The sequence below is a fragment of the Seriola dumerili genome, unplaced genomic scaffold, assembly GCF_002260705.1.
Source record: "Seriola dumerili isolate Sdu_G_001 unplaced genomic scaffold, Sdu_1.0 BDQW01000025.1, whole genome shotgun sequence".
Lineage (NCBI taxonomy): Eukaryota > Metazoa > Chordata > Actinopteri > Carangiformes > Carangidae > Seriola > Seriola dumerili.
Window position 1 is genome coordinate 4,910,124 of NW_019174280.1, and position 25,180 is coordinate 4,935,303.

General features: G+C 39.4%; 1 protein-coding gene across 1 annotated transcript in view; it reads left to right on the forward strand.

Moving 5' to 3' along the window:
- Nucleotides 1–23,983, forward strand: part of scara5 (scavenger receptor class A member 5) — a 100,549-nt gene extending 76,566 nt beyond the window's left edge. The window contains exons 10-12 of the mRNA XM_022737778.1: nucleotides 5,077–5,142; nucleotides 15,812–16,000; nucleotides 23,233–23,983. Of these exons, the coding sequence (XP_022593499.1) occupies nucleotides 5,077–5,142; nucleotides 15,812–16,000; nucleotides 23,233–23,366 (389 nt within the window). The 3' untranslated portion in view covers nucleotides 23,367–23,983. The remainder of the gene's footprint in view (nucleotides 1–5,076; nucleotides 5,143–15,811; nucleotides 16,001–23,232) is intronic.
- Nucleotides 23,984–25,180: the final 1,197 nt, after the last annotated feature.

Sequence of the window (25,180 nt, forward strand, 5' to 3'; positions counted from 1 at the left end):
CCACTATTTGGAGTTTACATCACTGGCTCCCATTCGTCAAACTATCATTTAAAAAAAAGAAATTAAGAAGAAATGAATGCATAGATAATTGCAACAACATAGCAGTGTCTCCTGAAATAGCGCCCCTATTGCAGCACCTTGGCTGTCATGGTTACAATATAAACACACTGAGTGTACTGAGAGCGGCGTACCTACCTTTGTCGCGTCGTATAATAACGGTCATGGCTCAGTTAGGTTTAGACACTAAAACTACTTGGTTACGTTTAGGAAAAGATTGTGATTTCGGTTACAATAAGTACTTCCTCAACATTAGATGATCTTTGTTGCCATGGTTATACTAATAACAACATGGTTAACCTCAGTGTCATAATTCTGTGTTTTGTTGTCCCATCCATCCACCACAACCTCCTCCTGACGGACTTTGTCGCTCTTTATACTACGTCACCGCACTTTTCCGTTTACTCCTGTCATAACTACGTCTTACTACGACCACTAGATGTCGCCTAGCAACAAAATGTAACTATGGGTCATAATAACCTGCTGCACAGGGGCTTGTTTTTTTTTACAGTAGCACAGTCACATGTGAGTCAAGAAACAGGCACTAAAATTTATGTAAATCACATTGTGGAAGGAAGGAGTCCAAAGAAAGTCTGTTTTGGTGCAGTGACTCAGTATACTATTATGTGCTGACAAGGACAATTCAGTATTCTGCTTTACCAGTCATTTTCCATTGCACTGTAAATTTATATTTCTTTTCTTTAAGCTTACGCATTTTCCAAGTAGCCCTTTTTTCTTCATTCACCCTTCGCTTCCTCCATCCACTCCATCCATCCATTTATCCAGACCCGTCTACATCTACATCACCTCATGGGGTGTTGATATTTCCAGTCTGGCATCACCAGCTGGACAGTGCCAATGATAACCAAAACACACACACACAGAGCTCTGTTGGAAGAAATCATAGCCGTGACTAACATGATAAGGCGCTGCAGTCTTTCTTGTGTCAGCATGTCATTGTGTATGTAGTATGTGTGTTTAGCCAACAGCTGTTGCCAGTCAGAGTTGGGTTTGGCTGAAGTGTCCAGTGTTGGAGTCTCACAGTCCCTGTGTCGGCCAGTAGCTCTCAAAACCTTGAGCCAGGCTGATCTGCTGACGTCTCTGTGTGCACAGGCGCTTAGTTGTTATGGTTCAACACTCAGTACCAGACTCCACTACACTTTAGGGGATTTTTTATGTGTATATACATTAGATATATATAATCATAGTGATTACAGATCAGTAAAATAAAAAGGGGATGTCATACACAGCTGAGAACATGCTTGAGAGACAGCTCATTGTCAGTGATCAGGCTTATTAGCTCAAATGCTAACAGGACAATAATTTCACAGTTTATTCCAAAGATGTGTCTGCGCCATCGTCTCCTGTCTCATCTCCCCTTCTCCTCAAGGTCACCACTGTAAAGACAGCTTATAAATGATCACTGGTGCATATTAACAATTATGAATTTTATTTAGTGCGTCATGCACAAAAACTAAGGCGCTAGCCACATTGTTTGATTGACAAGTTCATTCTGTAAAGAGCAGCTCACAAATAAACGTTTTTCAAGAAAACTTGAGACAAGATGAAGAAAACAAGGATCTTTGCGGATGTTTGACCATCTACACTCTGGTAGTTTACAACAATGTCTGTCTGTGCTTTCACCCATCTGGGGTCTGAAAGTGGGTTTAACAAACCAGTGAAGAGTTTGTGAACCATCTGGTGTGAGCAGGGGCCTCAGAGTGAGGCAGTCGCTCAGCTGTGGAGAGAGGAGGGATCCTGAAAAGCTTGTTAAAACAGCACCGAGAAGCTTCATGGTTTCTTTTTATAGCTGAATAGCGGGTAGACTGAGCAGGGAGTGTGTTAGGTGTTGGTTTTAAAGCATCACAGATCATCGGGGTTTGCAAGGTTTGGTGTTTAAACCTGGATTATTTATCTTTTTGGCCACTTGAGGGGAGAAAAAGTGCCCTGAAACGTTATTACAATCTAAGGTGGTTAGACGGAACCACACTTATAATGTGTCGAGCAGACACAGAGCAACTTTAGCTCTCATTTTGAGTCATATTTTTGTACATCTGATGAATGAAGTCCAATATTCACTCTTCTTTTATCTGTTGTGGTCTACACCAACCCCTGAGAAAAACATCTGGGTCTTTTTAAAAGAGCGAATTTAGTTGCCAGTTTTTTCATAAGCAAGTCCCTAACTTTGTCCCATGTTATTTGGTACTGGCATATAGTGGGTTTATCAGAGCTTTGCACTGAAAACAGCTGCTTATTACAGCTTGAAATAAGGCTGATGATAGTGCTGATACTGAACAATATAATTTATTAGGTGGCTGCAAAACCAAAACAGATTGTAATACATGTGTTCATTTCCTCCAGGCTTGGCTGTAATTTCCTTTTCACCTGTCTTAGCAAGACATCCCTGAACCACTTACAGATGGTCCAAACCTCTGACACAGTGCTCTAAAAATATCTCCAGCCATGTAATCTTTACACTGACTTCCAATCAAATGTAGAATCCAGTTCAATATTCTTGTAATGACGTTTAGAGCCTCGCATGGTCAGGCACCTGTCTACATGAAAGAGCTACTGCAGCCACATAATACCAGTAGAAATCTGAGGTCAGGGTTTATTTGTTGTTCCTCGCTGCAGGTTAAAGACAAATAGGAGACTGTGCTTTTGAGGTCGTAGCTCCTACACTTTGTCGGCACCTTGAAAAAGCAGCTCAAGACCCATTTGTTTAGGCTTGTTTTTGTTCTGTTCTGCTTCTTTTTTTTTGTTCATATTCTTTTGTTGTATATCACTTTGTCACATCTGCCCTTGAAATTAGATATTTATATCAAACGTACTTTCTTATTTACTAAAATAGACTGAAAAACTAACTCGGCAATGATGCTTTTTGTTGTGTGTAGTAGTAGTGTGGTTGTGGACTATGAGCGCCCAATTTTAGAATTAACAAAGCAAGCAAAACTTTATTTACACATCACATTCCATTCCAGGTGGAAGCACAGTGTGCTGCACAAAGCCTCGAGTATTAAACTAACAGGAAAATATTAGAGAAATTAAAAATTTGTCCCGATGATGGCACTAGATGAAAAGTCAGAGGATCACCAAAGTGATTACAAATCATCGTACAGGGGGACATGGATCTGTTAGATGCTGAGATATTTCCATCTTACTGGTGGACCGTGAAAGAAAGTCTTTAAGCTCATTAGGATTCATCCTCTGGGCACAATGGATGTCAGTACAAGGTTACATGGCCATACATCTGATGGCTGTTGAAATAATTCAGTCAGAATAAAAGTGGTGCCATCCCTAGAGGTAAAAATGTTGATTAATGAAGTTTTTAAGTTCTTAAATTTCAGACATCCACCCATTGCTGACAGTCAGTACTGAAATTAGTTTCAGTTTTTAAATCGAATGCATCTGTTGCCTGTTGTGGCTCAGCAGTAGCTTAGCGATGTGTTTGGGTTTTCTTTGCACTGTTATTTTGTTGTTAAGGATGTGGTCAAAACTGAGGTGACACTTGACAGCTGAGGGTGTGGTTGAGTGTTAGCTACACTACTCAGACATAGACTCGCACTCATGCGCTAACACATGGTAGGTGGGACCGAGTGCCACCTCGGCTGGCAGCTGGACCTGTGGTCTCAGACGTGAAAAACGAGTCAAATTAAAGGTGGGATAAATGCCGACTCGAAGCTGATCCTCTTATAGCTTCATGACAAAAACAGTCTTGTGGTTTCAAACCTGAAAATTAGCAACAAATGGCAGCGAAACAGACTCTCCCCCTGACCTGCTTCGGAGGGAGTTTGGAACAGAATCCTATTTTGAAATGAAAACAAATGACAAAAAGTCGTATCCAAGCTGCTGATTGGAGGGAGGTGTCGTGTGTAAACGTACGTCATTTTTTTTTGCAGAAACCACACAGGGAAGGATTTTTACTTATACTGATTCAGTGGTTTTGCTTTGCACTAACTTTTCCACCATGCAAACATCTACATCTGTAGAGATACTCCAAGAACTTACCTTGACACTGGTCTCTTTGTGGCACCCTCTTTCCCATGCTTCTATTTCAACCTCATTCCCCCCCGACTCTGCAGCAGAAAAAACAAATGTTAACCACAACACTTAGAGGTAGATTAAACACAGGACGCAGGGTGGTATCCTCTAATTTTCACATTTTATGCCCATATCACGAGGCAATTACAGGGCTGACTATTCTGCTAATGGTCAGGGCTTCTGCTAAAAATATACAAGAGAGTACAAATGAGAGGAACTGGGTAGAGAAAAGGTCTTTTATTAAATTTAAACCTGTCTATGTTGAACCATGGTTGGGTATTTTCAAGCCTCTCTGTGTTATTTAACAAATTTCTGTCCCCAATTTGTGATATGTTGTGTTTGTCACAATGTTAAACATTAGGATACATTTTGGTTGTGAGTGTATGGTTCAACTGATGAAGAAGTCTGCCATTTTCGATCTTTAACTGAAAATTGAACATTATTAGATATTATTAGTGTCATACAAATATATGATTCACCTAAAGCCTGTCATGAAACATGTGCCATAATGTTACAGAGGCGCATTCTACTTTGATGAGAATAGTTAAGCAAAAAACACTTTTAAAGTCACATTCAGGCCGTGTTTTACTTTAATATTCCAGTGTTTATACTGTTATACTCTACAGCGTAGTATTACGTGATTAAGTGTTTTCTGAAAAGTGATTTTGTCATAAACAACATACATAAGATAGAATCAGAATATTCACAAGAGGAAAAATAAGAAAACCAAATAAAAGACACAGATTAAATCCAACATGAGCCCCTATGATAAACACAACAACTTAAAGCATAAACCACAAACAAGCTGTAATGTGACACAAGACAATTTGTTCTCACAAGTCACATTAGATTGTGAAGAGTCTATAAATATTCAGCATCTACAGGGTTAATTGGGGTCATGTTTCATATTCGTGTAAAAGTGAGTGAGAGTTTATTTATATGTCTACATAATCTTCACCTGGTCTGTTCTTCCCTCAGGTGACAGAGGAGAACGAGGGCTGAAGGGAGAGAAAGGGGATCGAGGAGACCGAGGAGAGAAAACAGGTGAGAGCTGACAAGAGGAAACTAGTGACTGAGCCCAGTCCACAGTATAGAGGAATATTACTTGGCTGCCATTAAATAGTCAGTTACTGATTAACAATATGTCACTATGTTATCTAATTGTACCTGTACACACCTGAGTAATAATGCTAGAAACTGACACACAAACATCCACCGTGCACGCCTGTCACCTATGACAACCTGCATAATACACATTTAAAATTGATTTATAATGTTTTCGGGGGTTGGGAATCATGACGGTTTCTTTTTGAGGGGCTTTCACATAAAAAATGAGGAATAGATTAATTTCACTATAATTTAATTAATCAAGACTTCACACCTGTTCTATTCTAGTCCATTTTGCTCCCAGTACCCAGTACATGGTTCACTGCCGAACAACAACAAAACACTGCAGAGCTGAAAAAGAGTTTTAATTCCCCCCAAAATAATGACATCCTTTAAGAAATGCCAAGTCTCTTCATTACTGTGCTGATGCCAGCAGGAACTGGAAGCTCAGGGCTTGTAAGATGACCACACACACATGCAGACACACGAGTGCAGAGTCAGTAAATCCAGTATGGTTAAACAGTAAATTTACCATGGTCTGCTAAAAGATCCAGCAGTGAGATTTAGTGTTTTATAGACTTCATTGGGGAAAGTATGTTGAAACAACTTCTGTTACAGTAATATTACCACTAATTAGCATTATAACAAACTGCTGATCAATTAAACTGGTTTATATTTTTCCATCATCCTTTCACACCAAGGTTTTTTAGATGAACAAAAAAAAGTTACTGCTTAGATGAACGAAACTGATTAATTTGAACTGTATAGCTACAAGTGCTAAATATGATTAGACTTGCAGTTATGTAATTTATTATTTGCCTATTTCATCCTCTGTCTTAAAGCAACAGTTATGAGGCTTTTGCTCTGCCTCCACTTCCAAAACACTTTTCAGATAGTTCACCTGCCTGTTTCACTGGCTGTTGGATGAACATTTAATAATCGGGGTTATTTCCAAGATTGATTTCATTTGTTAAATCAAAGCCTCACACAGCTCACTCATATTTTGTCTTCAAGCCAAAGTGTGGGCATGAGTAGAATGAAATGTGAAACTTAAATAGTTATAGGAAACATAAAAAAAAAAAAAAATAGGACACAAATTTTAAAAAAAGTATTACATAAAAGAATATATATTGTATTTGATAAATAGTCAGTGGAATCTATATTTAAGTTTAACTAAATCTATGCGTCATATTTTTGAGTATAATATTTTTTGTTCAGAAAATGTATGTTGGTTTGAGAAGAGATCCCAAATAGTGACTGAAACAACGAAAAATTTGATTACAGCATCAAATAAAATAGTTCTTATGAATTATATTCATATACTATGAATATTGAGGTATATCTTAGTCACTTCCTGTCCAGCTGCACAATCACAGTACAGAGACTCCTACCCGAGCACCAATGAGCACATATATCAGTGAATATGATCCAAAACCAATAGTTGGTAATACAGAATCAAAAATTTATGAGCTGGTGACTTTATGGGCCTCATACATCTCTGTTCCACCTGACGTCCTGTGCAAAGAGCTGTGGCGAGTTTAAAGGATCAGTAGATCTGCTTTTCCTTTCAGTGTAATCTCATGGTTTCCGACACATGATGAACAACCACGCGGCTCAGCGTACATCAAAAGGATTTGAAAGCCCTCATGTGAGTGCGTATGTCATGTGGTGGTAAGCTGAAACCTCATACAAAACCACCAATCTAGAGTCAGGTACACAGAAAAAACATTAATGCCCCCCGAAAACCACAGACATTTCATGGCTGTTCTCCATGCGATGAGCGATGCTGCGGTGATGATGGCCATCTGAGCACGGTTTCTGCCTAATACAGAACCGTCTAAGATCGGTTCTCTCCTCACATCATTTACAAGACAGGGATGTTTGATGTTTCAGAGGACGATGGACGGAGCGCGACCACATGCTGTTAGCTGTCAGAAGTGTCGAATCACTGCGTCATGCACTTTTCTGTCACAAATCTTATCGTTTGATGCATGACTTGGGATCTTTTTACGCTTCAAAGCGCACAGTGCATACCTGTATCACCAGAACGAGCAACAGGGTGACCTTAGAAATTTAGTCTGTGGGAAAAGTGCACATTCATCCACACATGTTGGGCATTAACAGAAAATTAATCTGCCATTCAGGACATTATGTCACTGAAAGGATCAGATTCCTTAGCTCTGTTAAATGCCTCAACAGCACAAGAACGAGCATTTGAGGAAAGAAGAACTAATGGAGCCCAGGCTGTAGTCATTTCAGAGTTCAGGACAGAGACGAGAGAACTTTCATCTTTGTTAGACAGTTTTCTTTTGTTGTCTGGATTGATGTTGACTTTAATTGACAGTGAAGTCTCACAAGAAAGTCACCAGAAACATACTTGGAAGGAAAAAGAGGGAAAAGGAAAAAATATAAATGGGACAAAAAACAAAAAGAAAGCAGATAAAGACAGTTTTCTAATTAAGTTACACAGAAATTGACAATAATGTACACTTCATCCATGTGTACCTTGTAGATCACTGTCTCTTATGCCCTGTGCAAAATCCATATTTCTGTCTCTGTATTTATGTAAAGTACAAACAAAGTTGTAGTAGTTTCCTTATAAAAGCCTATAAATCTCTGCATTTTGGCTGCTTAGTTATTGTTGCTAAGCCTGTCAAGCTTTCCATTCTGGCACAGATGCAGTTTACAATGATAATAATAGTAATTTTTGAAGCAAAGTAGCCTTGATCTCAGACGCAGGTGGACAACACATGACACAAAAGCATACATCTGCTTTCTAGCTGGTGACTGTCAGTTTTTCCAGTTAGAAATGACAACCAGTGTCACCAGTTTAGAGAAAAATTAGCCCAGAAACCGCTAAATTGTCATAAAAGTAGAACAATTTATCATTGAACAGGAAGTCTAATGTTTGCCAAATACACTGTTAGTAGTTTGTGTTTCTTATGTTCCAAAAATATCCGAACTAGACAGAAAACCACCCAGTCTGGCAACAGTGATGACGACCATGACTAGCAGATATCATCAGCTGTAGCTAGCTACAGTTAGCTAAAGTTGGTTCTGCGTCTCTCCAGCTGAGTTTTTAATGTTCTTTTTTACCTAATCTGAAGCCTCTCATACTAAAACATCCTAATTAATGACGTGTCATTTGACCTTGGAAGTATTAATGCCCAGTTAGCTGGACATGCTAACAATTAGAGCAGATAAACAGACCTGTGAATTTCCATATTTCCCTGAAGTCAGCAGATGTAGATTTATAAACAGTAATGTATCACTTAGATTTCATTTTTAGGATAGAATCTGTCGAACATTAGCTGAGGCTTAAGTCCAACAATTTGCCTATTATAATTCCTGAAAGTCGTTTTCTCATGGAAATGAAACTTGTAACAAAACACCTAATTTGCTTTTAATTTTTCAGCCATTGCAAATTTTTGTGTAATTTTCACTTGGCAGTTGACATATTGTAAGAGAGACTGAAAGTGAAGCGCACGCACACACACACACAGACTGTTTGATAGTTCAGCTCAACGGTCCAACAGTAAGTGTAGTGGGTTTAATGTCTGAAAAGCTGTTTTTACAGTGCACCTCTGCAGCTACAGAGATCCAGATATAAATGATTTCAGCTTTGGACTCTAATGAGAAATTTATTTTCACCCTGGGACTCAGGCTCATGATAGTACCGTGTTACTATTATTATGTGCAGATCCACCTGAAGCCAAGGTTTAAGCTTTACTTGGTGCCTCCAACATCAATACTGAGGAACAGAATCAAAGATCAGTGGTTATTTAATACTCTTCGGTTGTCACTTTTATTGACATACCCGTTACTTTCTCAGTTTTTTTTATGTTCAAGTTTCATTTCCTGAATCCAATTATCTGTTGCCAGAACAAAGCCACCCAGCTCCCCTGCAGTGTAGTGTAATTTAATTTTCCTCATTTCTGATTTCATACACACACAGTTAAGCAAACACACATGCTGGAGCTGAAGAAGTGAATCCGTCTTTTTATTTACAGTTTCATCACCAGAATCAGACCCAGTTTGACTTTTTTATGGGATTTTACATGGTGCTAATTAGTGAGCTTTAGAGGAGCTGGTAAGCAGATTTTGTTACTGTTGGACAGAGCTAGGCTAGCTGTTCGCCCTGCTTCCGGTCTTTGTGCTAAGCTAACTGGCTGCTAAAGCCTTATATTAACCAGATAATTATGAGAGTGAGAAACCAAATAAGCATGTTTCCCAAATTACAGAACTATTGCTTTAAATTTTTGATTTGATAAAGATCATATGAGAGGCAGTAAGTTTTTGGGTGTGCTTGCACACCAGCCAAGAAAATCAAACTGGGAGCAAAGTAATTACACAAAACAGAAAGAGGAGGCAATGCAAGAGTCAACAGAAGAAAACACATTGAACAAAGAGCATGAAAGACAATAACATCAGAGTTTCAAGGAGAACATTTTACAAACAGATGGAGCTAGTTAACTGTTGTCTTGAAGCCATTCAGTCCTGTCCATTCCAGACCCTCCCTGCCTGCCAGATAAACATTAGCAATACACAATCACTCCATATTCTGGCCTTCTTCAGGTACTGACAGTCGGGTCGCTGCAGCTCGCCTGGCCTCCGAGGCTTGAACCACTTGGACAACCACCAACAGTTGGAGCTCACTCCTCTAGTTTTCTGTGGACAAAAACAGTTATTATATCTTGTAACATTCGCATTCATTTCACTACTTTCGCAGAAAAGGTACAAAGATGTTATAAAATGTCAAGTTTAGTCCAAATTAGGGAGGTGTTTCTAGTTTATGGAGAACCACTTTGCTCACTGTCCAAGGTGAACATGAGAGCTGTCTGTGGAGAGACAGGGTAGGATCACTGACATTTTGTATAATTACTTAAAGAAGTATTTGTTTTGATTCCTAATTTTTCTGTTGGCTTCAATCTACACAAGCTCTCTGACTCCTGAAGCCTTTAACTACAGAAAAGTAAGATATTGGTATTTGGGTGAATATAGCTATTTGAGGCAAATTTTCCACCAATGGACAGCCAACAGCTGCATTTATTTTCTCCTATTTTGATCCCAAAATGAAATGTGTGGCTATGACTTGTTGACATTTTATGATATTTAAACAAGGCCAGTTTGGAAGAAAGGATGAATGACACCAGAAGATGGTTGGAAAATGGCTTTTAAGAACTGTTGCTGTGCCGTTAGCAATAGAGTTTAGAGTCATGCTTTTACAAGACGATAAGGGTTAACTAGATGTGCTCGGCAAACATCTTGAGTAACAAGTTTGGTTGGAGGTGCTGGAGTATAAACTTCCCCAAACCCACTAACAGGACAAAGCAGCTAACATTCCCTAGACTCTGATATAGTAGTATTTGTGCATGTAATATAAGAAGTACAAAGTCCCAAAATTTCAGGCTCATGAACTACTTATGGAAGAAATAGTTTTTATAGTTTGTATCCCACATGAAAGTGGGAAAAAGGAAAATAGACAAAAGGGTTGTTTTGGTTCTCTGGAAGGGACTTTGACATTGGAACACAGTACAAGTAGTTCAAAGTACGAGTGCCAGTAGTATAAGAAGTACTACGTCCGTAGGTGTTTTTAACTACTTATTGAAGAAATGTTTTTTATCCTAAATTAAAGTTAGGAAAAGGTTTTATTTTTGCTCTCTGCCAGGGACTTTGACCAATTGAATAACTCAAAAACTACCGAGTTGATGTAGTGTGGAAGCACTGATTTTGTGAGCCTAAATGTTTTGAACTACCGATCGGGTTAACCCACAAGTGGCTGACTGTATTACAGTAAGCTCGATAGCCAGACATGTTTATATTTGCAGCACTGTCAAATCCATCCCTTACACTTCTGTTGTGTTTTTGTGTTTGGGAAAGCTACGAAAAGAGACATCACCCATCAGAGTCTTCAAATGCTGCGTATCGCTCTACAGCACACTGCTTCAGTATATGCAGAAATCCAAAGCTTTACCGACCAGTTGTACCTAGTTACAATTGCCAGTGCTAAGATAATTAGCATTGGGTGTAGCAAACAGTCAGTTTTGTTACTGTTTTAGTTCCCACCTCTCAGATGAAAGCCTTCTATGTTCAAATTGCCAAATTTTACAAAGAAAAAATACGTATTTTGGCTTCCCTGGTATTATCCAAAGGGTTTAGAGTGATTTTTATGAGCCTGGGAAGTTGGAAAAAATTTCCCCCATAATTAAAGGAGTGTGTAATTCTTCAGTTCATTTCAAAGCGTGAAAGTCACCGGAATTACAGATGCAAGGTTTCCACCTAACAACACTCTCATAATACAGGAGAGTGTTACTCAACTGTTGTTCCTGCTGTTGAGAAGCTGCAGTGTCATCTAGCTCCTGGGCTACATGTGTCTTCATAAATTGATTGACTTTAACATTCTCATCATGTATCTGCCTGATTTCTACAGTTTTCTGGCAAAAAAAGTGCACTCCCACCAGAAGGAAAATCATTCAGACGTGTCGCAGTCCAGCTCTGTGGCAGAGATATGAATGTGTGTTTGGTTTGCTTGTATGGTTCTGATTAGGTCTGAAGTCTTCATGTTCTGCCTCCATCCAGAAGCGTCCCTCTCCACCCTCCTCCTCCTCCTCTTCTTCTCCCAAGAGAACAGTGGGAAGATTCAGGCTCTTTACAGGAAGGGGAGGAATGAAGGGCTGAGATAGAAAAAGATGAATAGAGAGAGAAAGACATGTACTGTGAGTAGTGTCTCAGTGGTATTTAAACATGCACACTATGATTAGAACAATAAATAGGACTGATAATGGTCAATCAGATAATGGTCAATCAATCCTGGCTTTTGTCAAAGGGGCGATTAAATAATAAGAAAATAATGTTGATTTTTTTTTTTTTTTTTTTTGAATATTCTTTATATTCCCAGGCTACTGAATGTCTGCTCCATAAAAACAAAAATTCTTATATATTTAGTTTGCTCGAGATCTGATTCTTTTATATTTGATTGATTTATGTTCAGTTCCAGCATTTATAATCTCATTAATTATATTTTCGCCCTAAAAAGCATACAGAGGACATCGCTCTGGTTTGTCACCTTCAGTAGTGTCTGTAGTTCTTTTACTAATTGGATGATTAGGACAGTCAACCTAAGAGGCAAAACCAAGGTTAAAATAAATACATCAAAGCGCTCATTACTGCTTGTAAGGCTTTTTATCAACTCTCAGACCCTCTCTAATCTGGAGTGTGGCAGGTGGACAGTAAGAAGACAATACTCCCGATTCAGGGGCGAGAACGTAGACCACGAAGGCCGAACCGAAATGAGACGTTCTGGCCTATAGAGGATTTCCACTTTCCATCACCAGCTGTCCACGCACTTACTGTTTTATCACAAAGCGGCACTCATGTCGCCTAGCAAGATTGACAACACCTAACTTTTTCTTCTTTTTTTTTTTTTTTAAGGCCCTTGGTTGCATCCTTTGTAGGCTGCATTTGAACACTTGTACCGTTAGCTGTTCAACTGAGCTCAAGTGTAAACCTCGGGCTCTCTGTCAGCGTTGTTTGCTGCCATATTATTCTCATTACTGGCTCGCAGTGAATCTTGGGATAGGTTGGGCCACAGAGAATCCACCTGTTGGTCCCAAGGAGAGAAGTTTGCATTTCTCTGCCGCATTCGAATGAACGTTCGGAATGGGAACGCCTCGTCGCGCCACCGTGACTCAGTTGGTCTTCATATGCCGCCTCCAAAGGATTCAGCCCCTGAACTGTGACACAGCAAATTAGATTGTAGTTTTAGTAAATCCACGGGAAGTTGATCACACAATACTGAACTATAGCCAACCAACACATACATACGTGAAGACTGAATGGATATAATTAGTGCACCTTAAGCTGACATTGAAAAGCAGGAACCTAAGGGGCCGATCTGATAGTCTGAAGGTCGGTGCGGCCTCACAGCAAAGTCCTAGAGTCAAAGCCTGGTGCTTTCCATGTCCTGAAACAGAACTAAGCAGGTATAGAAAATGAATATTAAGCAGATGTCAAGTGTGTGGAAAGGCTTCCAGTTTAACTTCATTTTGATGAGTGAGCAAATAGTTTAAACATCTGTTTCAGGTAATTGAGTATTCAAATACTCATCCCCGTGTGTGCACTGTTCTATAACTCTGTTTGCTCGTCTCTCTTTCAGTCTTATGTTTCTTTTACAACACTGTCTGAAAAAAAGAGCAGCAGGAGGCTGAAAAAACATCTAATTTCTGGTTTTAATTTACTGGCTTTCTGCAAGAATATGATACAAATATGTGCAGATATGACAGTATAATGTTATGGTAGATATTAAATTATGATGGGCTGGTGAGTGCAAATAACTTGACTGTGTAATGAGAGTTAAATGGTACACATTTAAAGTTTATGATGGTCTGATGAGACTAATATCCTGTCTAGATAATGTGTCTGGCTTTACTCCCCAGCACTTTGTCAACAGTCTCAGTCAGCACGCGTGTCTTCACACCGAGGACACGTCCAGATTAGTGTGTGTGTGTCTGTGTGTGTGTTTACCTCTCTTTTTCATTTCCTCTCTGCCCTCTGAGAGGTGATAAATCAAGTCAATTATACAAGTGCAGCTGCTGCATAGTTTGAGGAATACAAGATGTGCTGTGTTTCCATGAAGCTTCTGCTTATACAAAAGAAAGTCATGACACACACACACACACACACACACACACACACACACACACACACATGCACACTTAATTCTCATTATACTGCAGGTAAATTCTTGTTTGCAAGTGCATGACTGTAATGCCCCTGAGCAAGGCACTCCAAGCCTTGATCTAGCTACCTCTTCAAGTAGCATTAATTTAATAGTTATTATAGTTTATTGTTAAACACATATTAGCCTGATATAAATTGTATTACAATCAGTTACAAATACAGCAAGTGGTGGCATGATGCTGTCTTAAACAGCATTCCTATTCCCATCCGTTTCCGGCCTGTTACCGTTAACAACAGCCACTGAGCTAGCAACACTGAAAATGGCAGGTTTTGACTAAGCTTTGGATTGCAATGACAGCGATCGCCTGTCCATGTTAGATGTTAAAGCTAATGTGTTTTTTGGTTTTTTTTGTCCCCTATAACAGAATGATCATTAGTGCAGTTAGACCTCTCCGGTGCTGACAGCACTGTGAAGGTCTGGCTATGTGTGACTACTTCAATGGCAATGTCAGCCTGTTGGTCTGTCCACTTTGGTCCAGATAGAAATACTTTCAGACATTCATGTTCCAGGATGAATCCTAAAGACTGATGATCTCATGGCTTTTCATTTATTGCCATCATCAGGCCTCATCTTAATTTGTCCAATACTTTCTTTTATGACCAAACACCTGCAAAAATGAATGATGAAATCTCATCAACTACACCTGTACATTGTGACTAGTGTCATCATGCTAACGCGTTAAACCAAGGTAGTGAATATGGTGAACATTGCACCTGCTGAACATCACGTTAGCGTTTGTCATTGTGTGCGTTTTAGCATCAGAACATTAGCATTTAGATCAAGCACTGAGCCAGTAGCAAGGCTGTAGACTTATTTTCCAGTTTCCGTCAATTTTAATGTCTGATCTTTTTAAATCTTTGGTCATGTTTCCATGATCCATTTCCCCCCTCTTCAACTCTAATTTATTCTTGCGAACTTGTCTCATTATTTCTTTTCATCACTTTAAATCACATTTTCTTACACATCCCTTCTCATCTCATCTCATATCTTCTGTTTTTAAACATCTCTTTTGATTTAATGTCTACTCATCTTTCTTTACATTTTTATTATCACACTTTACTGTTGTTTTCATGTCCTCTGATTTTTTTTTTTTTTTATCATTTTGATCCCTGTTCTCATCTCATCTCCTCGTCCCTTTTGTCTCCTAAAATCTCTTTCCTCCTCTCTTTGATGTTTGAATACAGCTGCTTGTTTTTAGCTTCCAGTAAGGTAACTGGATAAACACTTACAGATGCATACAGTGAAGATCCAAAGGAGGAAGTTATGAATTTCATATTCCTTTAACCGGAACGCTGTCAGGTTCATGAGATTAATGCCGGACTGGTGGTCATGATGTTCACTGCTGAAAAATGATTGGACAGACAAACCCACATTTTAGTAACCTCACAATCTTTTATATGGGAGTTCACATAGAAGGAAGAGAGAAAGTTCCCTCGGAGTAATTTTATTTATTTTTCTTTTTGAATCAAAGACTATTTCCATGGTTTATGGAAAAAAAAATATCTTTGCTATGCAGCATGTCAAAATCAGTCCATGCATCTCAGTTTGTTTTCATATTGCTTTGATTTACAGAGCTTCATGAAACTCATAAACACTCACAATGAAAGTAATCTGCTCAGTGTGAGTTCAAAGCCGTGCCAGCAAATGCCAGATAAAAGAAAGTGGTGTGTTCTTTCAATGTAGTCGTGTTGGCATATATAATAGACTTCAGTTTTCCTGCACGCTGCGCTGTTTGCTAACGCATGGGGGTTCTTGTCTGCAAACACATTAAACGGTAGAAACAATTGTGCATGAATGTATTTACGCCAGTTCATTTTTGTATTTGAATTCAAGCATTTTTATGTTTAATGTGCGTTTGTGTTGCAGTGGAGGAGACCCTGGTGCGGTTGGTGAACGGGTCGGGTCCTCACGAAGGCCGCGTGGAGGTTTTCCACGAACGTCGCTGGGGCACGGTGTGTGACGACGTCTGGGATAAAAAGGATGGAGATGTGGTGTGTAGGATGCTGGGATACCGAGGAGCCGCAGAGGTCCATAAGACTGGACGCTTCGGACAGGGTATAAAACTCTCAACACACACATGTACACACTCTGATGACTCTTACTTCACTTGTATCGCCTACAGATACAGTGCATACTTTTCATTAGTAATACAACTGTCCTAATGTGACTTGGTTTGACTGAGCTCCGCCACACACTGAAACTGGCTCATTGTTCACTTGTGAGGTGGAGGGAATGACTGACTGAATGAATTCATCTGTTTCTGTGCTGCTGTTGATTTTTAGAATTAGAATTAGAAAATTAGAGAGCCTATAAAAAATATATACAACAAAATTTGGAGAGCTACTCCTGATCAGTGAAAGCAGTAAAAAGAGTAAAAACAACTGACAAAAGGACATAAAAAGAATATTGTACTTAGGAATATAATAAATACTTAAAAGAAAAAGTGCTTTGAGTAGCTATTATTTAAAGAGAATGATAAAATATGGTAATGATTAAAAGCAGATGCAGATGACGGCTATGAGTGCACATTTGTGGATAGGAACAGAATATATGTTTTGGTCCGTCCTACAGTTTGCCACGATCAGCTCAGGCCCAGAACACTCATATAGAAGTTACACAGTAAAGACGATATATAAAAGTGAATAGGAACAGAATACACAGTCCTGTATAAAAAGTTTAATGTTTTAGATGTTTGGACTCTCATCCATCACAAAGTACCATCAGGGATCGTTGCCAAATTCATTCTGCAGCAGGACAACGACCCCTAACACACAGTCAGCCACTAAAACTACACCACTAGATGTAAGGCAAGTGTAATCACAAACAAACCCTGTTAGAATAGACAAGGCGCAAGTTTTTAGGAGTATTTAGTTATTTTTATTTATGCCAAAGTTGTGTCATTATCACTTGATAAAAAAAATGTTCAAGGAAGCTTCTGTGGCTCAGGAGGAAAAGCAGGTTGTCCATTAATTGCATCCACATGTCAGAGTGTCCTTGAGCAAGACACTGAACCCCAGTGGGCCGGGCCAGTGCACTGGATGACATACTGTATGTATGTATGAGTGATGACGAAGGCACACTTGGGTTTAAAGATACTAGATATTTTAATTCATGCATGCTCTGTCATTAGAAAGACAAACCCTCAAGAAAAACAAAAATGCATAAAATGCAGCTTCGTGTGTTTTGCATTGAGAGTAACAACTGAAAAAGGAAGAAATGGATGAGCAGACAATTTACACAAGATTACAGATCATGTGAATATAGTTTTCCATAAGTAACAAGAGGGAACCCTTTTCAAAACTGTCCCTACTTATAACTGCATTAATGCAAATTTACTGTACACATCTGCATAGTTGCAAGTGTCTGAAAGAGTCCATGTGACACACACTTTGTCTACTGCTCATGTTAGCAAAGATGTCTGTGCTGCACCGCCTAAACTTTATGATGTCTCAGACTGACTGCACATGCGTAGAACACATCCCAGTGGAACTCAGTGTAGTATGTACAAGAGACATGAGACGTTAACTCTCATTTTCTATCTTGAGGAAGTTTCAAGTATCTGCAGGTTGATTTTTTTGTATCATACAGACATGAACAGACAAGAAAAGAAACCCTGAGTGGTAAGAAATGAATCTAAAAGCATGGCAAAATGTCATAAGTGAGCAAAGTGTATTTAAAGTATACACATTTCACCAGTGTTTTAACTACAGTAACACAAGGGTGAGTAAATGATCATGTTTTTATTATAATTTTGAAGGTACTTTTCCTTTAAGGTTATTCTTTAGGGATCAGTTTTCAAATAAAGACAATTACAGCAGGAAATTAATGAACTCTTATTTCCCACAGCACATATCCATGGTGAAATTTACTGATGGAAGCACTTGTGATTTTTACAAACTCCGCTGTTTTTCACTGTTGACTGGTATTATTTAAACAGTGCCCTGAAATGCTGCAGGGATTAATATTAAGGTTTTATGAGGAAAGCCATGAGATCCAGATGTCGTCAAAAAGGAGTCTCAGGAGTCATATCCATCTCTTTCTTTCTCTCTCCCTCTCTCCATTTTATTTCATTCACCAGTCGGCCTTACATCATTCAGTCTCTGCCCAGGACGAGTTGTTACCAATACGTCTGGAAAATTAGGGGAAAACATGCCTTTGTTCCAGGGGACGACCTCCAGACAACAGCGGTGACCAACATCACGGCTGGATTCAATTTAAAACTAAAAATCTGGAATTCAAATATATATTTTCAGATGAGTCATTCACCTTTTAGATTTTTTTTTTTTTTTACTTCAGCTTTTACAGGTTCATAACATCTTTGAAGAGTTTTCAGGGCATTTCTCAGACCCAGATTTGACAGGAGAGAACACACTGTACCACAGAAACTACCAGATCTGAAAGCCATGCAGCAGCTAACTAATAAGACTGGAGGGAGTGTCTTTCTATGGTGAATGGACTGTAAAAAGCGCTTCATTCACCCGTTCACACGCACATTCATACAGCGCTCTACATATATAACACCTTTTTTTACCACTAGCACACACACTCACACATCGATGATACATTGAGGGCAATTTGGGGTTCAGTACCTTGCCCGGGAGATACCTCGGCATACACACCGGAGGAGGAGGAATCAAACAACTGACTCTCCGACCAGCAGACGACCTTTTTTGCCCATAAAATATTATTTTATTATTATATAAAATGTTTTATTTATATTTGAGACTAGGCAGGGCAAAGTTCCAAACAAATATACTGTATAATAAAAAACGAAAACTAATATTATATAATATAAATTGTTAGATGTGTATCCATGGATACCTACTCTTAACTGTAAAACAACCACAACTATGAAGCATAATATTTGCATAATAGGTGAGATTTATGCTTCATATTTCAGTGTTTTCAAATCATTTTTTTGTTTTACATGAGAAAAGAATTCAAGGAGGAAGACTTACTGGTTTACAAGTGTACATCAGGTTAACCGCCCCACCTCCTGAAACGAGCAGCACACAGATGCTTGTCTCAGCGTTTCTAGGGAACCCACTGGGACTGCTTGAATTGGATTTTACAATCCGGGCTATTGCAGTCAATATCAATTGACAGGTTTTCAAACTCTTTACCACAACCACAATTAATCATGATAATTTAATCCTTGCTTGAGTTGTTGTTGAGCTTCCTCATTCTTCACTATTCAAGTGACTTTCATGCCTGTGGTTTGGTTTATGCTGTCCAGACCAAAGGAGAAGAATAGTCTGCTTTTTCACATACCAGTATTACAGGGGATAGTTAGTTCCTGTCAGATCGCTGCGTTTCATTGGTTCTTAATCAGAAACTGACACAAGCATGGTCCACTGGTCCACTTTCTGTTCACACCACAGGTGAATCGCTTGGAAGCCAACAAAGATTTTCCTTATTAGTCTTGGTCCTACTTGTACCGTGCACCAGAGTTCAACTAACTGTGTTTTATGTCAGCTCAAATGAACCGCACTAATCGGGCGAACGCTCCAGTGTTTGCTTGAACTGGAACAACATCCGTCTCCTGAGCTCGCTGCTGCAGAGGAATCCGAGTACATGACATAGTAGTCTACTCTGCATAGGTGAGCATCGACTTCTATTTCCCATAACTAGGAACAAAAGAACAGAGTTTGTCTGACCTTGTAATCAGTGAGGAGACGCAGACATCAGCCCTCAAGGTGAATGGGATACTGGGGATAAAAGAAAAAAGAAGACTTTTACAAAATCCAGAACTGACTGATTTTCTGCAGACAGGGTTATTCTTTTAGCCTCGTTTGCAAACAGACACAACAACAGACTTTTAATCATCCATATCCCTCTGAAACTGAGTAACTCTTCTCTAAACTGTCTCTGGGGGTGTTACCCTCAAATCCCAGTGTTTTAGTGATTCAACACTTATTTGTGAGAAGTGTCATGAATTTGGTGGTGAGCGGACGTAACCTTCGCCTGCAAGCCGTGCTGTAAATCTGTGTTGAGATCCAGAGTAAACAGTTTAAAGGTCCGTGTCAATCAAACCAAACCCTCTGAAGGCGCAGCAGCAGAAACAGCTAACGCTCATGTACAATACTGTACCTCCATCCTTAAATCTGCAGCCGGTGTCTCTTTGTTATGTAACTTTGTGAATCAAAGTGTGCAATGTTTGTTGGAGATATGTTTTTTTTTGTTTTTTTTTAATCAGATTCAGCCTTTAAATGCAACATTTTGGTCAGATTATGCAGAAATCTGTAACATTTATGGACAGGTTTTGTAGAAGAAGAAGTATCCTTCCTCTGTTGCTCTTCGTGAGGTTTCTCAGCCAGGAGTCTAGGGAAAGAGGGTGTGTCGTAGGTTGTTGCAGTTGTAAAGCTCTTTGGGGAAAAAAAATAGATTGTGGATTTTGGTTATGAAAACAAAATTGACCTAAATTTTATTTCTCTGGGATTCACTGCAGAGTTTGTGTCCAACGATGATCTAAAGTCATCAAAACTTTATACTGGGTTTTTCTTTTTATGTGTTGCTGCTCCACTTGAGCTTTGATGGAGTAAAAACACAAAAACAAGCCAAGTTGAAACTGGCAGAACCAGTTCCCAAACCCATGTCTGTACTTATTTCATATAACACATGTTCCAAACATAAAAACACAAATGTTGAGGTGTCAGTGCCATCTCATCAGGCCAGTGTAGCGCTAGAGCTGCACTTTCTTTGCTACTGACTGGGACTGGATTTATTTTGGACTGATCTTTGAAAAACCTTCTTCTTCCGACACAACATAAAACACATCAGAGGAAGGAAATAGTGTCTAATATAGTCCCAATGAGAGATTTTGGAAACATTTCTTTTTCACATGGTTCATGAAACATATCTGACATCTCGGTATGTGGTCCATTTCATTTGCAGCTGCAGTTTGTGTGAATTCTCTTAGACTTGCTCCCAATGTAAAAGGATGAAAATAACACAGTTTTGATTTTGTCCCTGCAGTGAATGATGCCAGAAACTTGTGAAAGTTGTAAAAAGAATTTGTTTTTATTTTGATTGATCTCCGAGGCTCAAACCTGTTAATGAACTGAGGACAAAGGTCTGTGGCAGAGAGCATTAAAACCTGTGTATTCAATAAACAAAAAATGTCATTTACATACGTGTCTGAAGAAGCGTAACATAGCTTCCCCCTACTTAATTTAATAGAAGAAAAAGAAAGCGCCAAAACTTGTGCATAAGTGTAAATTAACAGTAAATCACATGGAGCAGCTGTCAAAGACAAAACACATTCTTCAACCTTCGGACCATGCTGTCAGATACGTGACCCACAGGCTGCAACTAACAGTTATTTTCACTATCGATTTATCTGTTGATTATTTTTTGGATTAATCAATGAATAGCTTCATCAACAACAATCCACAACCCAGAAATATTGAATTCACTATCATGTAAATGACACAGAAAAGCATCAAACTCACATTTGAGAAGCTGCAAGCACTACATTTTTGGCATTTTTGCTTATTTGTTGATTAATTTGGTGATGATTTTTTTCTTTGTAATCCTTTGCGCCCCTTTATGGTTGTTTTGCATCTCTTTGTGTTCTCTTTCGTAATTGTTTTGCGGTCTCTTTTGTGATTGTTTCATTGCCTTTCCAACAAGAAATCCAAAATGTAATTTCATGCAGGAGCTCTGATCCGCTTCAATATTCTATCCATGATACAAATACACCAACTCCAGAATTACTGTTTGACTCTGGTAGTTCCTGTCCCGCCCCTCTGATCCTGCCCCTGCTGTTCAGTGACACTGACAGCTCTGTACACCTGAGTGATTAACAGCTGTGATTTAGAGCAGAGCAGCGGAGATGACAGCCACTATCTCCCCACTTACAAAGCTCCAGATGCTGCTTTAAAGGCCGTGCTTACAAGTCAGCCTCTGTTCTCACCTACAGGACATAAAGCCTTTAGTTCTGAATCCTTTAAAGTGAAGAATCAGCATGTGAGTGCAACCAAATGTTGTTCAGTCTCACTCTTATTCCCTCACAGCTGAGTAGCATCTCCTCCGAGCATTTAAAACTGTTGCAAAACTGAAGCGTTCGGGATTTCCTTGAAGCCTCCAGTGATTCTGGTTTTACAAACAGGAACCAAAGTTTATTGCTAAAACAATACAGCCAAAAGCTCTGCTTACCAGCTGGGACTGTGTTCTATTACCGGATATTATATTATCTGATCAACAATTCTGCGAGGAAGCAATGGGAGTACTTGCTGTGTCAATCAGAGGACTCAGTTCAAATGGTGAATGTTCCTTTGGAGTTTGATATGTGGAGGAGTTGGTAGATAAAAACCATTTGCCTCCGAAAACATACTTATAACTGGGACATAAATTCATTGATTTTCAAAGAGCTAATCCAATGTCAGAGGACGCACAAACGTTTCATATGTGTGCAGATGTGTCCTCCATGTAACCTGTTTCACAATGCAGCTTAAAGCTTTGTTGATTTGGTAACGATATGAAATCAAAATTTGCTTTTAGAGAAGAAACAAGAAGTGTTTATGTATACTTTGTCTAGTTTATGGTAGACTATACACTGTGATGATAAAACTCAGCTGATGATAAAACTCAGCTCCAGCCAACACGTTCCTTCTCTTTGGCTGCAGTTACATCATTTTGACTGTGTGCATGAGCACAGATGAGTCAGAGTGATGCATTGATGAGCCATCAGAGAGAAGGCTGAGCTTGGACTGCTGCTGTTGAAGTCCAGATGTGATTTTTTTTTTTATTTCCCAATAAATTCTTATGATAGATTATCATTAAGATGATGAAAATGACTTTGGAGATTAGTTCGATTTCATTCATCACATTCCACCTTTCTTCATATGAACTGTATCCTAGATGGGAGCCTCTCTTTGAATGTCTTGGAAAGCGAGTTTGTGAACTTTTTCTTTTGCATATATTCATTGGGTTTTTACCTAACATTGTTCAGAATATTTACCAAACAAACAATTATTAAAACATGATGGAGAAAAAGAAGCAAAAAAAATTAAAAACACAAAAATAACAAGCTCTCAGATCAATGGAGCAAAGCCAGTGAAGCAGTTCAGGCAGTCAGCCTGAGCTGCAAATGCTACACCTTCTCCCTGCATCACCTAACGGCACCACAGCTCCAACTTTAGTCCTGGGAGAAGAGAACAGCTTTGAATTACATTGACAGTGTGCAGAAGCTCGGAAAAAGCCACGAGCAGTGACATCAGACTCCACGCAGTCGGAAATAGTTCCTACTTGTCCATTTTGTAACGTTTCTCCTTCTTTCTGCGCAGGTACTGGTCTGATCTGGATGGATGACGTCGCATGTGCAGGGACTGAGGACACCATCCACCAGTGTAACTTTTCTGGCTGGGGCAAAACCAACTGCGGCCACGTGGAGGACGCTGGTGTGACCTGCGCCGTCTAAGACCTTCGCGATCCCGGTCCTGCTGCAGCGGCAGAATATCTCCTCAAACGGTGCCTTGAACTTTTCAGAAGCTACAAAGTGCGCAACATCCTACCAGCTTTTTTAGAAGTTCACGTCTAAACATGTGACTGTTTTAGCCACGAGACTGAATCATGGGGCTGATGAAAGTGCACGCATTTTTTAAGACTTTGAGTTGATACGCAGAGGGATGATCGCACGACAGGACTCTTCATCAGGACTGTATTACAGAGCTCCCCTGTCTTCAATGAAGGACCAGAGGTCAGCTTTTATAGGAGTAGAGAGAAGTTGCCCTCAGAGGCTTGTCTGGGGTCAGTTTGCTGTTTTGACCTCCAGGGTGGAGTCAAACTGATCCAACAACTCCATCATCCGAGAGCCTTCAATTGTCAGCTGTTGTCTCCAAGATGCTGCGGAGCTGAAACGGCACATAACTAAACTGACGTGACTGTTTTATTGATGAACTGATTTTTCATTTACAGGCAGCTTTTCTTCTCAGTATTATGTAGGAATGGCTTTTGCTAAGCATACCACAGTGTTGCCTTATCATATCTATCATATAGCGTCATTTGGTGATTTGCAGCCTTGACATCTGAGTTGAAACTGGGGCTTAAATTTCATCTTAAACTTAAAAACTGGGGGTCGCTTCTGGTGATGAAACTGTAGAGGATTAACCCCCAGAATCTAGCTCCCCTCAGCTTTACAGTGAGTTTCAACTCATTGTTTAGCTGTTTGTTGTTTGTCTTTACTGTTTTGGTTCACTCTTCCCACTCTCATAGTGTCATTTTTGGTCACAGCAGGCAGCTGTTTTCACTGAAAACGCCCCGAAAAAAAACTCCCTGTACACTCCCTGATCAGCAGCAAACAGCAGACAGACACAGTCAGAGACCAGCTGGTGAACATAGTGGAGCATTCAGCAGCTAAGGAGCCAGATATTTTCTTCAAGAGTCGGTAGAGACAAAAAACAGAACTAAAAGCATCAGGTAGAGAGAAACACGAGTCCAAATATATAGTCATTTTGCTCTGTAACTGCTGGATGTGTAAATATGCAACTAACAAGTTCATCTGGTCTCAAGTTGCCAAAAAATAAGTTCATGCAGGTTTAACATTTTACATTCAGTGTTCCCCACCAAAAGGCATTATGCGTCTATTTCCTGCAGGTCTAACAAACAGGTCCAATGCTTCTTCATGTGTATTACTCCTCCTACATGCTTGAGCGTGTGCATGATACAAACAAAACAGGGACCAGCTCATAAAAAACTTGCTTCAGAGCACTACTAGAGGTCAAAAACTCTTCAAGTGAACGTGATAGTTTATTTTCAAGCTCTACTAAAACTTGTCTTTACATTTAATACACAAAAAAAAGTGTTAGAATCATTGCCCAAATCTGCAGATCTATTTTATCTCATTGTTTCAGCCTAATTTCCAGCAGCAGGCAGCTGTTTTTGTCGCCTGCTCAGCACCAAACAGAGGACAAAGTTGGGAACTAGCTTGTGAATGAAGTTCAATATCCTGCAGCTAAAGAGCCAAATATTTTTATAAAAGTTGCAAAAGCGCAAACAGGTAAAAGGAGACAGGATTTTTGGATTTACGTTCATCAGGTGGGCAGTAACATGACTTTAAATGAATGCTTATGTTGGTTTGATGCCTGAACGGCTTTAAACTTGAACAACTTCATAAGCCAGTAATACAGGATATGTTAGGGCTGTGTGTTTCAGGTTGTTTTTCTGCTCCTGACCTGGACATCTCTACTTCTTTTAACCTGCAAATCACCAAATCAGTGCTTACTGTGTGCTTTA